The sequence below is a fragment of the Metopolophium dirhodum genome, chromosome 1 (assembly GCF_019925205.1).
Source record: "Metopolophium dirhodum isolate CAU chromosome 1, ASM1992520v1, whole genome shotgun sequence".
Lineage (NCBI taxonomy): Eukaryota > Metazoa > Arthropoda > Insecta > Hemiptera > Aphididae > Metopolophium > Metopolophium dirhodum.
Genome location: NC_083560.1, coordinates 129742473 through 129757097, shown reverse-complemented (window position 1 = coordinate 129757097; position 14625 = coordinate 129742473). Strand labels below are relative to the sequence as shown.

General features: G+C 28.7%; 2 protein-coding genes across 2 annotated transcripts; one reads left to right on the top strand and one right to left on the bottom strand.

The window, feature by feature from the left end:
- Window positions 1-2625: 2625 nt before the first annotated feature.
- On the top strand, window positions 2626-6288 carry LOC132936037 (uncharacterized). Its single transcript, XM_061002696.1, has 2 exons — window positions 2626-2979; window positions 5400-6288. Exons 1-2 carry the CDS (start codon window positions 2638-2640, stop codon window positions 5979-5981), a joined length of 924 nt encoding a protein of 307 aa, XP_060858679.1. The 5' UTR covers window positions 2626-2637; the 3' UTR covers window positions 5982-6288.
- LOC132936036 (uncharacterized) lies at window positions 3123-7651 on the bottom strand. Its single transcript, XM_061002695.1, has 4 exons — window positions 7182-7651; window positions 6536-6703; window positions 6318-6462; window positions 3123-4221 (listed from the first exon to the last, which is right to left on the bottom strand). The coding sequence occupies exons 1-4, from the start codon at window positions 7319-7321 to the stop codon at window positions 3403-3405; spliced, it is 1272 nt and encodes a 423-aa protein (XP_060858678.1). The 5' UTR covers window positions 7322-7651; the 3' UTR covers window positions 3123-3402.
- Window positions 7652-14625: the final 6974 nt, after the last annotated feature.

The window sequence follows — 14625 nt, the reverse complement described above, 5'->3', positions numbered from 1 at the left end:
CACTTCGCTCGTCGTGTCACTAACCCCTAGCAGGCTATGATTTCTTATTATTTAAATTAGGTATACATTTCAAAGCAATAATAGTAATAATTTATTAAAAATATATATTATAAATAATGATGCTGAGATCAACCATATTTTAAAATTATGCCGTTTAAACCAGCAGCCTTCACGCAAAAATTATAATATTATAATTATTTTTTTAAATCACTTTATATTTATTTTATAAGACTTCTCAAGATGTACGAGAGCGTGGAATCTGTTTTATTAAGCAGAATTAAAATTCATTTTTTTTTTATGATTTACATTTTTATTGTTTTTTTTAAACCAAATTAAATGAATTATGCAAATTGTTTGAGTGAAAAAAAAACTATTAGTTACCTAAACATTTTGAAACGTTTTGCATTTTATTAACCATGCATGGAAATGTACCTATTGTGTTTTATATTATCTGTATGAATTCAATAACACATAAAATTAAAAAATCGTTTAGTCTATAGGTACATATTATTTCCCATACCTAAAATTCGTTAAGGTACCCTATATGATAAGAATTAAAATAAAACACATGCCTCTTCACCTATAGCATAGAAATAAATTATTTTTTCTATGAATGATATCAATATTACAGGAGCGGTTCAAGGGGGGCCTAGCTCGCCCCCCCCCCCCCCAATGCCCAAAACCCGTATTTCTAAAAAAATTTATATTGCTAACAAAAAAAAACATATTATAGTATCGACTATTATAGACACGTAAAAGTATGTAATTATTGGAGGTACTTCGGTGTATGGCTTGTAGCATGTATCTGCTATCTCTATGGACTACGAGAATACTAATTAAGTAAAAAAGACTTGAATTTGTGATGTAAAAATTGTTGTTTTGTATTTGTTATTATAAGTTTTGTGAAAATTATAACTATTAGCCACCCATCCCCCCCCCCCAACCAAGTTTCTGGAACCACCCCTGCAATATTACAATACAATTATTTTATTGTCGTCAATAATTTTTACTTAGTGGGTTTTGTATTTAGTATGCCGAAGGCCTACTATAGTGTCTACCTAATCATAATAATTAATATTCAATATTCTAATAAGTTACGATACCTACATCCATTTTCTATTACAATAATATTTTTTGTGTCAAGCCTGGAGTAATATTGAACTCGTTATACTTCAATAGGCAATGTAAATGTATTGACATTTTAGCATTTCAAATTAAACTGTCAAATAATTTTATCATTTTTTACTCAACGATTTTCAACCATAGGAATGTAAAGAAAAAAAACACATTTTTAGGTTCAATTATAATCCACGATAACATTAATTTCCCATTGAAGTGTGAAATATGCATGCGTATGCAATACAGAGATATAATACTCGCAGAGATCTCAAGTAAAAATATTTTTTTTATAACATATACCTACTATAATATATTATAAATAATTGTGATTATTGTTTTCGCGTTGTGTATGATGATGACTGTAAAAATATTATACGGGAATTTATTAACTCGTATGAATTACTATACGTCAGCATTTTAAAAACGTGTTTCTATACCTACAATCTACATTATTATAAAATATTCGGTATTCCAATAAAACAATTTCATTGGTTTTTATTAAATATTAAATAATATATAATAATATGTAATGTATATGATGTATTATCGAGATGTATAATACCATTGATTACATAGTATATATAGTATACATAGTACTATGTATAAAATCAATGATATTACCTATATCTATTTAAAAATGTGAAATAAATAATAATTTTTGTTTAATAAAATATCAATGTATGTGGTCGTATCTCGACCTGCACCTATAATTGTTTTAAGCCGCATTCCCACGACTGGTGTACTTGGCCAATATTTGGTACTGGTGGTTACTTGCCATGCCGTCGGATCGGCATACTTGTACAATTATTTGTCACTGGTGTCGTTCCCGACGATTGTCGGTAAATGTGACACAAGTCAAAGGAACGGCCAATATACTTGTACTACTGATCCCACGACCGGTTCGTGTTGACCAGGAAAAACAGCAGCATGATAACTTTGGTCCAGTGGCGCCAAAGTTTATAGGTATTAATAATATAATAATTTTTTTAATGTACAATGTTATTATTTTTTTTTGTTTTAAAAAATTTGCAATGTTTATAATTTATATGCACACATTTGAGATCGATAGTTGATAGATTAGCATTTTTCTATGCTACCTATATACTTTATAATATGATACCCACTCACCCATACTTACGTTTTTTTTTTTATTAAAATATAGGTATTCAAAATCAATTGTTGTGGTTAGATAATAATAAATATTTTTATTTAATTAATATTACAAGTTCTTCGTTCATTGTCTATTTTAGTTTCATAAATTAAATTAGATTTATTGTTTGTTTTTGTGAGTGAATGCGGAGTTAATTTAATTTTAATTTTAATTTTAATAAGTGATTTTATTTATAATGATCAGAATAATCCAGTTATTTTTAGAAAAATATTATGACCTAAACGTTCATGTTTCCATATTTGGAATTTGGGACCGTGTTATATTAGTATTTAATATCAGTCATCAGTTTTCCGGTGTGTAAGGAACAACTCATTTTAGTACTTCACATTGTTAAATCGAATAATAATATGGAGTGGTCAAACGAATCCGTGCTTGAATTTTTAAGACTATATGAACAAGAATCTGTTATTTGGAATGCAAAACATTTAAAACACAGAGACCGAAATGCAGTCTCCGATGCGTGGTCAAATATACAAAAATCTTTCAGCCTTCAATGTACAATACAAGAGCTAAAAAAGAAAAAGGAGTCACTCATGTCTACCTATCGACCACTGTTGAATAAAGTCAAGGGTAGTATGGGAACAGGGTCAAGTGCCGAAGACGTTTACAAACCAAATTGGTTCGCTTATGAAACAATGGCGAAATTTTTATTTGGATCATGTCAGCCTAGGTCAACAATAAGCACACAGGTATATTTATTTAACTATCAATAGGAACTTAACCACTCGAATGTCGATTAATAATAAAATATAAAAATGAAACACACCCCTAAATAAATACCTAGATAAAAGTACAATAAATATAAAACAAAACTTATTTTTAGGTACTGTAATATAATTTATTATAAAATAAAATATTCAGAATATTTTGTTATACAGTCTTAAAATAAAAAATGTCCTTATTTATTTACCTAGCTATAACGTTGTTATAATATAGGTACTATAAAATAAATCATACTGTTATTATTATGTATTATAATGTACGGATGTAGATTGTACGTAGACAGTGTATTATTATATGCAAATAATATAATTTGATAGTCGATAGGTAATATATAAATTAAATTATTAAAAATTCCTAACTAAGATGGTATTTAAAATTACATTAATATATTAATATTTATCTTGCCATGGTACTTTTCCGTTTGTTGAAAAATATGTTGCGTATTCATCTCTTATTATTTTAGCTTCCGCTCCGGGTCTTCTGGGTATGTTGCGAATGGGTAGTAATGATGCCATGCTATTCTGTTCTTGTCTCCACGTACCAGGAATAATCTGCCCTTCTTCATTTTCTATATCAAATATCCCATTTGGTGAATATTTAGAAGAGGAAGTTTTACTTCTTCTTAAAAAATTATGTAACAATGTACAGGTTAAGGTAATATTTGTTACTTTTTCGGGTTCGAGTAACATTGGTTTTCTCATTACTCGAAATACTGAGGACATTATCCCAAACACATTCTCAACAACACGTCGGGCACGAGATAGCCGATAGTTGAATACTCTTTCTTTACTACCTTTTTCATACACTCCGGAGTACGGTTTCATTATACGCGGAGTAAATGCAAATGCATCATCCGCAACAAGCAAGTACGGGACATGCAATTCTCTTAAAGGTAATGGTTCATCAGGTGGAAACATAATCTCATTTTGTTCTATACTTTTGTTCAAAGCGGTATTTTTAAACACACCACCGTCACTTATTCTCCCTTGGCATCCAATATTTGCATATAAAAAATTGTAATTAGCGTCCACCAAAGCAAACAAAACTACACTGAATGTTCCTTTATAGTTTATGAACTCAGAGCCACTATGTATAGGTGACTGAATAACAACATGTTTGCCATCTATGGATCCACAACAATGAGGAAAGTTCCATTTTTCGGAAAAATCTTTCTCGATAATTTTCCACTCTTCCGTGGTTTGTGGTATCTTGAAAATTTACAAAAGAGTTTTAATTTTTGTTTTAAGTATTTGAATATGACATGATAAATAATAATACGTAAATTATATCGTTCAACAATATTTTTAAAAAATAAAGTAAAAACTTCGTAAGCTACATACACTTTTTATAAGATTTAAAGTAAAAGTTTAATAATTATTTAAAATATTTTGACTCAAAAGTATTTTACAAAATTATGTTAGTTCAACAAATCTGACATATTATACTGATATAGTAGAGGAAACAATTAAAGAAATATTGTGCTTATGTATTTTTAATATTTTTCAACTACTATGTAATAATATATCAGTAATATATTACATTTGCAAGCTTTTTTCCAGAAAAATAAAATCGAAATCTATTTTGTGGAAAAATAATTTTTAAAACTATTTGTTAAAGGTCGAGAATATTATAACAGAAAATTTGTTATAAGTGTTTTATTCTAAAAGAAGAATTGTTTTAGATTCTGAGCGGAGCTATGAATGTATTGATTTTACAATGATGTGTGTTTTTTTTTTTATTTTTTTTTTTTTGTGCCTATTGTCACTTTTTATGACAGTAACAATTCTTAGATTTTCTTCAACAGTACCTTTTCTGATAGGAAAGTGAATCTAGTTGGTACTTTGGGGGGGAGGGGGGGGAGGGGGGGGGGGTAAAATTCCCAGTAGTGTCCAAAAGCACCGTGAAAAACAAATGAAAAATTAAGGAATTTAACACAAGCCTCCTGATATATTGTTACAATAGCATTTGAAAAATATTAAAATTACAAAGGCACAATTTTTTTATAAGTATATAAAGTTTAAATATTGACATAATGTATAAAAATCTCGAAAATTATTAACCATTGTAATTAAAAAATTATAAAATGTACAATTTTTTGTAATTAAGGATTGAAAATTTAAAACAAAGATTCTCATAAATAATTTATACTGTAACTAAAAAATAAATACATATATACCTAATAACAGTTATTTTTTACTGACATTTTAAATTCAAATTTGGACGAAATCGCTCAGAATCGTTTTTCGTATAAAATGATATTAAATAATTGAATTCAAATGTAGTACCATCCATTACAGTTACCCACTTGTAACCTACTATACAGCAGAGTTACATCCGCTTGCCCACCTTTTTAGTTTTAAAACAACAATTTATTTTTTCTTGTTAGGGCTTACAAGAGGACATGTCATCATCTGCAGATATGTTTGATAACTGTAGTGCCGAAGAAAATGTGGATATCAGTACAAGTACTGTGGAAAGTTGTACACCACCCACTCGACAAAATAATAAAAAACGTAAACTTGTTTCTACTGATGTCATTGAAAAGCGTATGGAAGATGCCTACAATATTATGAAAACTGTTTGTGATAATAAACCAAAAAAAAATCGATGCCAACTTTACGGGGAACTTCTTGGTGAAAAATTAAGTGAATTTGATGAAAAAACACAATATTTTCTTATGCACGAAATGGATACTTTAATTTTGAAAACAAAATTTCAAATTGAAAATCAGCTACCCACAACTTCTCAACCGAATTACCATTTGGAAAATCTGCAACAAAATGTTCCGACTGCTTCATATAACTCCTATAATTTTCCCACTTCTATCAATTCAGCATCTTCGTACTATTCCCAACCATCTTCTTTTTCTTACGCTCAACAGTTCCAACATCCTCAGAATATTTCACCGATATCTGGAATGACTTCCGATGAATCTAATACTGGTAATACTCAACACGCATATCAGTAATGTTAAGGTTTATTTTTTTATTTTCAAGTATTTTATTATACCTACTCTTTATTAAAGGTTATATTTTATTTACATAATGATTTAAGATTTCTCTGTTTTTAGTTTTGTTATATTTATTTGAAATAATAACAAAAAGCAATTTATTAAATATTAAGTTATTCAAAGTTAGTAACAAGTCAAGTAATAACTAATAGTTTTAATTTTTATTTGGACAATTATAATGAGGACAAGATTTTTTTTATTTAATAGGTATTTGATAATATTTATGATTATAATTTTCTGATTACAATATGTATCGTATATTATTAAAAATTAAACACGTTCATGTAATCTTACCTTGATTTCATCCTTAAGTACATCTATCAATGCGTCACAAACATCAAACACGCATCGGGAAACAGTTTGGGAAGAAAATTTAAATAAGTAAGATAAACTTCTAAAACTGTCACCAGAAGCCAAAAACCTGAGTGTCACTGCTAACCTTTAATAATTTATTTTAAAGTATGTTAGATAATAATAAATATTAAAAAAAAAAAATGATAATGTGTGGTAACCTTTCTTGTACAGGGATTGCTTCTCTCATAATTGTATCATTTTTTTTAATTACTGGTCCAATTTTACTAAGTAAAAATTCAAAGTCAGTGGCTGACATCCTGCAAAAGTTTTCAAATTTACCAGATGGTTCTCGTCTTAGGTCCTCCATGAGATTTGTGGCATTGTACCTATCAAAGTATTATATCATAATCATTAAACAATAATATGTTCCAATGGTTTTATACTCCAAGTTATATAAGTTCCTATTTTAATTTAAAATATAGTTAGCAGCTACACTGTAGGTTGAATATATTATTGCGGATCCGTAAATCGTAATACCTACGTAGTAAACGAGGAAATCATTTTCTAAAATAGTTTTTGTTTGAATGGTTGCTATAATGCTATTATAATTTTTAAGTATTAAATGGACATATTTTGCAAATGATTAAGTACCTACAAAATGTAAGTATAAGTAGTAAGTACATGAATTAATACATATTAGGTATACACTATACAGGTTAAACTAATTAACTGAAAACAGTTATTATATAAATAGTAAAACTTATTTTGAATATGAAATAAAAGAATCTATTTAATATTCTATTATTTTATATATACAAATATATACATTGGTAGCTATAAAGATTTAAAACGTAATGAACTTACTTGTTACGACTTTGATGTATTGTCGTCATCCACCACCTTCTCTTTTTTGGACTTTTGACTTTTTTCTTATTTTTTAAATATTCACCACACATAACAATAAATGAAGCACAAACTAGTGCTTTGTCGTTTTCACTTATCATAGTCCAATAAATTATTTATTAAATTGTGTTAAATTACAATAATAAATTATAAACTATTTAGTTGTTACCTAAGTCTTTACCACACAACGATTAGGACTAGACTAATTTCTAACTTAAATTTCACAAAAACAAAAAAGTGAAAATATTATTATTTAAGTGTGCCCCCCACCACCAATATTTGCTTTAACAGCCAGCAGTGGGAACAGTGTACTTGGCTACTTGTACAAGTGCTCAAGTATTGGCCTACTTGTCAAGTACACCAGTCGTGTGAACACCCTCATCGTGCACTGGCCAAATGTACAATTATTGGCGTATTTGGCAAGTACACCAGTCGTGGGAATCCGGCTTTAGGTGAATACCATGATGCGATTTTAAACTTATTCTTATGAATATTGTTATTATTTTTTTTAAATAAATTAGGTGCACTATTATAGGTAAATAATTCGTGGTGTTTTAATAACATCACGATGGATGAAATGTGTACTATTATTATATCAAAAGTTACTAATTATTATGTAAAACTGTATACCACAATATATAATAATAAATAATTATCCAGATTATTCGTTTGTCGATTTTCAAGTATCCTCCGACTGAGAGCTAACCCAGGTCTCAATCTGATAAGGTAATAATATAATATGTAATATAATATAATAATATAATATTATATTATATTATGTCAGTCGAAAAATACGAGTAAACAATAAACAGGTTCGTCGCATAGATATATAATATTAATATTATATATCTATGGTTTGTCGTCATAAAATAGGTAGTGAGCTGCTAGTGATATAAATATAAATACCTATCGTCGATGTAGTTATATACATGTACATAAAATACTTATTTATTCGTCAAGATGTTGTCGTTTTGTAATAAAAATTCATTAGTAGATTTTCTTATCGGTTATATAAAAATGTTGACGATGAGAGAAAAATGCATTTGTTATAACTATTTTAAACAATGTAGTAAGTACTATTTATATCATAAATCGTTTATTTAAGTAAAACACAAAAATTGCATTCATTATAGCTATTTATTGTGACATTTTAAGTCATCAAAAAAATTAACATTTATGTTTATCGAACCTTTTTAATTAAATTTTATTATTTTGTTAACCAATGTAACCGAAACCTATATTAAAGAACTTAAGCACGTAAAAATTGCCTTTAAAAATACTTAATTAGGGTACAATTGTTATAACTGCTCGAAAAAATTTGACAGGTCCCCCTTAAAAACACTGACACACTGATAAAATATATTTTATAATTTTAGTTTTAGTTTCTGTTTGTAGACATCAACGTATGTTGATATTAAGTATAACAATATACACATTTTTTAACAAGACAGGAATTTTGATGATTCGCCCCATTATAAAATTTATAAGCACATTCTAATAGATTTAATCCAACCAATTACCATTATTCTTTTATTCACAGTTTGGGAAACTTAATGTTTTTTTAGTTTTTTTTTTGCACAAATTATATACTACAATTAACTTTGACGTTAAGGGGATTCCATACCGTGATTTTCTGTTTTTGTTTAACACACGCGTGACATAGGATTTTTGACGGATTCTTTGCCAAACATATCAATTGATCTAATGAAGTGATGAGAATTCTGAAAACAGATTTGAATTCGTCGTCAAGTCTACTTGAAATCGACGTTTCGATAATTTTGATTTTTTGATTTTAGCTTCTCCAAAAATTGAAATCCAAAAATGTTTAAATTCTCTTTTTTATAATGACGTTTTCTGGAATTTGGGGGATATTATCAAAAATTTGGGAAAGTCGATTTCAAGTAGACTTGACGACGAATTCAAATCTGTTTTCAGAATTCTCATCACTTCATTAGATCAATTGATATGTTTGGCAAAGAATCCGTCAAAAATCCTATGTCACGCGTGTGTTAAACAAAAACAGAAAATCACGGTATGGAATCCCCTTAACATGACGGAGTAGGTGGAATTTTTTTTTTATCAATTTTAAAACAACACGAAACGTGAAACTTTAGAGTGCCTATTATTAATTATCAGTTGTTTCTTATTTTATAAATATGTACAATAATAGTGACCAAACATGTTAAACGTAACGTAAGAAGTGGAGATCACTATAGGTACCTAGTAGGTCAAGGGCGCACCCAAGGGGGTGGCTAACGGGCTTTAGCCCCCCCCCCCCTCCCCAAATGGCTAGCCCCAAACATTTTGATAATTTTATTAGGTTTATTGACAAATGATATTTTACTTTAAATTATTACAAAAAAAAATTATCAACTATCGAAATTGAAACATTAGGTATAACATAATATTATATTATATTTATACCTGTCATTCTGGGCCCCGGGAGAGACCTCTGTTGTCTATTATTATCGTCGCGACGTCGTTAGTTAAAACTGTGTACTGTGTAGGATACCGGAAACGTCTAGATTATACATTTTTATCGATACAATTTAGCTTATCGCCAACCGCAGGTATTTTTGCGTTAACAAATTCCACTTTCATATTATTACTTATTTAGTAGATCAACTAGTATTGTCGACTGTCGTACAACTGTTCAAGTCGACATCGTTGGTTTATGGTTTTTATTATTTTCGTTGTTTTTAAATATAATGAAACGTAACCATTCCGGATCATTATTAAATTATTTTGAAGTCGGGTCACACACCACACCTGCAGAAGTCCAAAAACAATCAGTTGCTATAGACAATTCATCGGCAATAAATAATGATGCTACAGCTACATCGAATGAATGTAATGTTCAACTAAATGACGGTAATAACATAGGACCAAAATATGATATATCTTTATATGTAAACAAAAAAATGAGTGATCACGAAAAAATTAATGTTATTAAAAACAGTGCCGTAAACGGGGGGTCGCACGGGGTCACACTTGCGACCCCTGAAAATATCATAGGGTCGCAAGAGTATCTTTTTGCGACTCCAAAATATCACGATTTCAGTTTTCAAAAAATTGAAATATCAATATAATAATAAATTAACAAATTTATATTTTGAGAACCAATGTTTAACTTTGTTTTGAAGCACTGGAATTATTATAATATTGTATCCTTTCCACATTTCTTTATAGTTTTGTCATTAACCATTTTCTAATATTATTATACCAATATGTATATTTATATTTTATTGTGATCGGCCGACTCGAGTCTCAATGGCAGCTGATAGTAAAAACGTGAAATAGTTTAAAATTATTATTTATTTGTTTTATACATGCATTTATTTTTGACACTTGTATTATTTTATTTCTTATCCGCGAACGATTCAAAATTAAAAGTGTTTCGACAACTTGCTAAAATGGATAAATTTATTGTAAAAATATCGAAAAAGTCGAAAGTAAGTGTCTATTTTTTCTTTAAATTCGTATAATTGTTTAGTACATATACCTATTTAGTATGCATTAAGTTTAAAGTAACCCTTAAAATATATTACTGATATATATTATATTAAAACTACAATTTTGACAAATAAAAAAATATATATTTGATCTGTAAGTTAATTTTTAAATTAATTATTAAGATAATATTATATTATTGAGCAAATTAAATTTATTTTGGTATATATTTTTTGTATTATTTCGGTACTAATTGTTGTACCTGCTTAAGAAAAAATACTAATACAAATGCTCAGAAAAATGTTAGCTTATCTGAAGAAAACCTCCATTCCCCAGGAAAAAAAATCAAAAATGGTACCTAAATCTAGGTTAGGTTAGTAATTAGGTTAGGTTAGGTTAATAATTAATTTCCTATCATATATTTAGTATTCGTATACAATTTATTAAAATTATATTTATAATAATTTAATATCATTAAATATTTAAGGATATTTTGTTAAATACCTACTTCTACCAATTCAAAGTGAAAATTCTTTAACTAGTTACCTACGTAAAATAAATAATAGTAAATGTTTTGGTTAATTTGTGTAGTATAAAAGTGATAAATATGTATTTAAACATACAAATTCAAATACAAATATAAACAGTACATATTATAAAAATCTAAATAGCAGCTGTTATTTAAAATATTAATTTTATGAAATAAAATAATTGTTGTATTTTATGTATTCGTATATTCTTTAAGAAAATTATACATATTTTATTAACGGTAGTCAGTAAGTAATTATTACCCTACTAATTATAGTGCATATTCATAATATATACCAAATACCAATAGATACAATATGACAATATGTGTTTAAGCCTTTAGGGTTAAAATAGTTTTGTTGAGCTTATGTACTTGTAATATTAAATATAGAATAAAAAAAAACATTTTTGGGGAGGTGTGATGGGCTAAGCCCTCCCAAAAGTCTGTCCAACCTAGAAACTTATTGCAACCCTAACAATTTAGCCCAATTTACGCCACTGATTAAAAATATGTGGGTTCCGGAGAATAGTTATACTTTTAAAACTCAACAAATAGATTCTCAAAATAGAAAATTTAATCGATTTTGGTTAATAAAATATAAATGGTTGGCGTATTCGGATTTGGAAAATAGTGTCTATTGTAAGACGTGTGTTTTATTTGCCCCTTCAAATGCTGGTCACTGTTCTTCGCAAGCGCTTAATCAATTAGTTAAAACAGGGTACAATAATTGGAAAAATGCTTTAGAACGGTTTGAAAAACATTTACTTTTAAATTATCATAAAGATGCTACTTTAAAATTTGATACTTTTATTGATATTATGGGTGGAAAATTGTTACCAATCAATAAACAAATTGATAAAGATTCACAAAAACAAGCCTTAGAGAATTCGGAGAAACTTAAACCAATTATAAAAACAGTAATTTTATGTGCCATATATTTTTATATTTCAAAATAAATACTACCTATTAATATTAAAATTATTTGAATTCAGCCCCCCCCCCAAAAAAAAAAATTCTGGGTGCGCCCCTGTAGTAGGTACACAAATCTAAAAAATTATGAATACAAATAATAAATATTGTATTAGGTAATCTACATTTTTGTCTAAATTGTACCTTTTCGTCATTATTCGTCATTATTAAAAAAACATAATACCTAATTATAATATTATGTTATATTGTTTTCTAGTTTTGGTGTCTCGCTATACTTATGAGTCGGGAATGTATTACACTATTACATTAACTAATTTATAGGACAAGGGTAATATACCTAACAAACACTATGGGTTATAAAATATGTATATTATGCTAAATAAAATGTTAAAAAGATAATAAATATAAAGGGTAGGAAGCACTTGAAACTGTCGTCAGTAATCATCTAACTCAATTTCATAAATAGTTAACATTTAGCCATATGTCATAGGTACGCTTTTAATTAATTACATTTAAATTTTAACTCTAAGTAACAGTCATTAATTGCCGAGTATGAACCTTTATATTTGACATGACTCACGAGACTGTTTATATTTTTTACCAACTGCCACTAATCAAAAATTTCAGCCAACCAGTTTCTAATAATATTGACAGTTGGCTTATTCTAAAATGTATTTAAAGTTAAATACATTCGAGTATATTATGCATATATTTACGTCATCATAAAAATTAGATAACCTTTTCAGATATTCTATTATTATCAATTAATTAGGTACAATACTAGGCATATACCTATATAATTTCAATGTTAATACTAATTGAAAACAATACTCTTAGACTCGAAGCCACAGAGAAACCTTAACATTTTTCTATAGTGCATACTCACATAGTTGTTGCGTTAATATTCATTCGTAAGGCATTTTGGAGTGAATAGCGCAAAACTTATCTTTCGTAACGACGAATTATATACCTCCTAGCTGATGGGTCGGTGAGTGGGTGGGGCAGGGGACCCAGAGCCGGGGTGCCCGTTGTCAGAGGCGTATTTATTTGTTCAGGGTAAATTCAAAATTGTAATACTATTTTACACGTTTTGATATTTTTAAGCTATATGATTTCTTTGCATTCTTTACAGATCGAGAATAATAGCGGAACGATAACAGAATCGGCAGAATCGCCACCTGCAGTATTGTAAGTAAATCGTTAATAAGCATATTTTTCACCAATACGATAGGATAATGATAGTAATAAGAGACGTATTTCTTTCTCACACCCGTGTTGTTGTTTTTTTCAATTTTATATTCATTTTTTATCCTCGAAAATCAATTTATTTTTCCGACATTACATAGTGTGGCTATAGGATACAGTGATACCTACTAAGAGGCGCGTCTCTTTCTCGTAGTCGTTGAAATTTTATATTTTTCTGAACAAATGTTTTTGAACTTCTTTATTATTTGATCTCGGACATTAAGTAAGTATTTTCATTAATTTTAGGAGTTAAACTCCAACACCAACTTAAATAGGTACTGAAAATAGAAATTACCGAAACACGAAGAAACTTACAAGATAGAATTAATGTGATTTCCCTAAGTGGCTTGAGTATTGGTCTACTGCATCTAGGCGAAGCAGCTTCCGAAATGATAAATAAAAAGAATGATGTCGTTTCACCTCATAGAATCACCATCGCATGTTAAATCTCGTAAAACCCCGAAAAATAATATCAAACAACAATAACGATTAGAGTTAAATATCTTACGTTCAAAGAGACACTGAAAAATCAGAGAAATGAAATATGCCATTTGGCTAAGTCGAAGGAAATACATTTCTTGAAAAGAACATACGAAGAAACGTTAGATGTGATAAATTCATTTTGCGAACATGAAAATCATGAAATTCTCGAACAACACCATTATATTAACCCTGACCTCACAAACGATTTAAAAAGGTTCAAAGAAAATTTTTAAATCAATGCAAGACAAAGATACCTATGTGATAAAAATGATAAACATGTTAGCAATTTACTAACTGCTATAGGAGAGGTTTTCTTAGCAATCTGCTCCTAAATTGACTTTTAACTGATGTAGTTATATCCGCATGCGTAAATTATATACCTACAGGCAAGCCTGGGCAATCTAGTGATCATTTTTAGTTAGTTATTCTAATGTATTAAATCCCCCCCCCCCCTTTACAAGCACGTAATTTGAGGCGTCGCAAGACGCGGGTCCACTCTCCCCAGAACTCTCATCTTATGTCTCCTTGCGTGTGATCGTTCGCAAGCTCCATAAATTGCAATTTATTATTTTTTGAAAATCACTTTACATTAAAAAACAAAAATGTCGCAGGCGGTCATATGACCCTGCACACCTTGCTTTGATGATGACATAGATTGTTATTATTATTTACGCGTGGTAAAAGCGCCCTTCATTATTATAAAAATGAACAAAAAAATCACTCTAGTCGCTAGTTAACAATTTGTTTTCACGATAATCAGATACTACA

Excerpts from the sequence above, each read along its gene's own strand:
- LOC132936037 (XM_061002696.1), top strand. The coding sequence starts at position 2,638 with ATGGAGTGGTCAAACGAATCCGTGCTTGAATTTTTAAGACTATATGAA. Across the intron at positions 2,980-5,399 it reads GGTCAACAATAAGCACACAG|GGCTTACAAGAGGACATGTC; the intron begins GTATATTTATTT and ends TTTTCTTGTTAG.
- LOC132936036 (XM_061002695.1), bottom strand. The coding sequence starts at position 7,321 with ATGATAAGTGAAAACGACAAAGCACTAGTTTGTGCTTCATTTATTGTT. Across the intron at positions 6,704-7,181 it reads ATACATCAAAGTCGTAACAA|GTACAATGCCACAAATCTCA; the intron begins GTAAGTTCATTA and ends ATACTTTGATAG. Across the intron at positions 6,463-6,535 it reads GCAATCCCTGTACAAGAAAG|GTTAGCAGTGACACTCAGGT; the intron begins GTTACCACACAT and ends AAATTATTAAAG.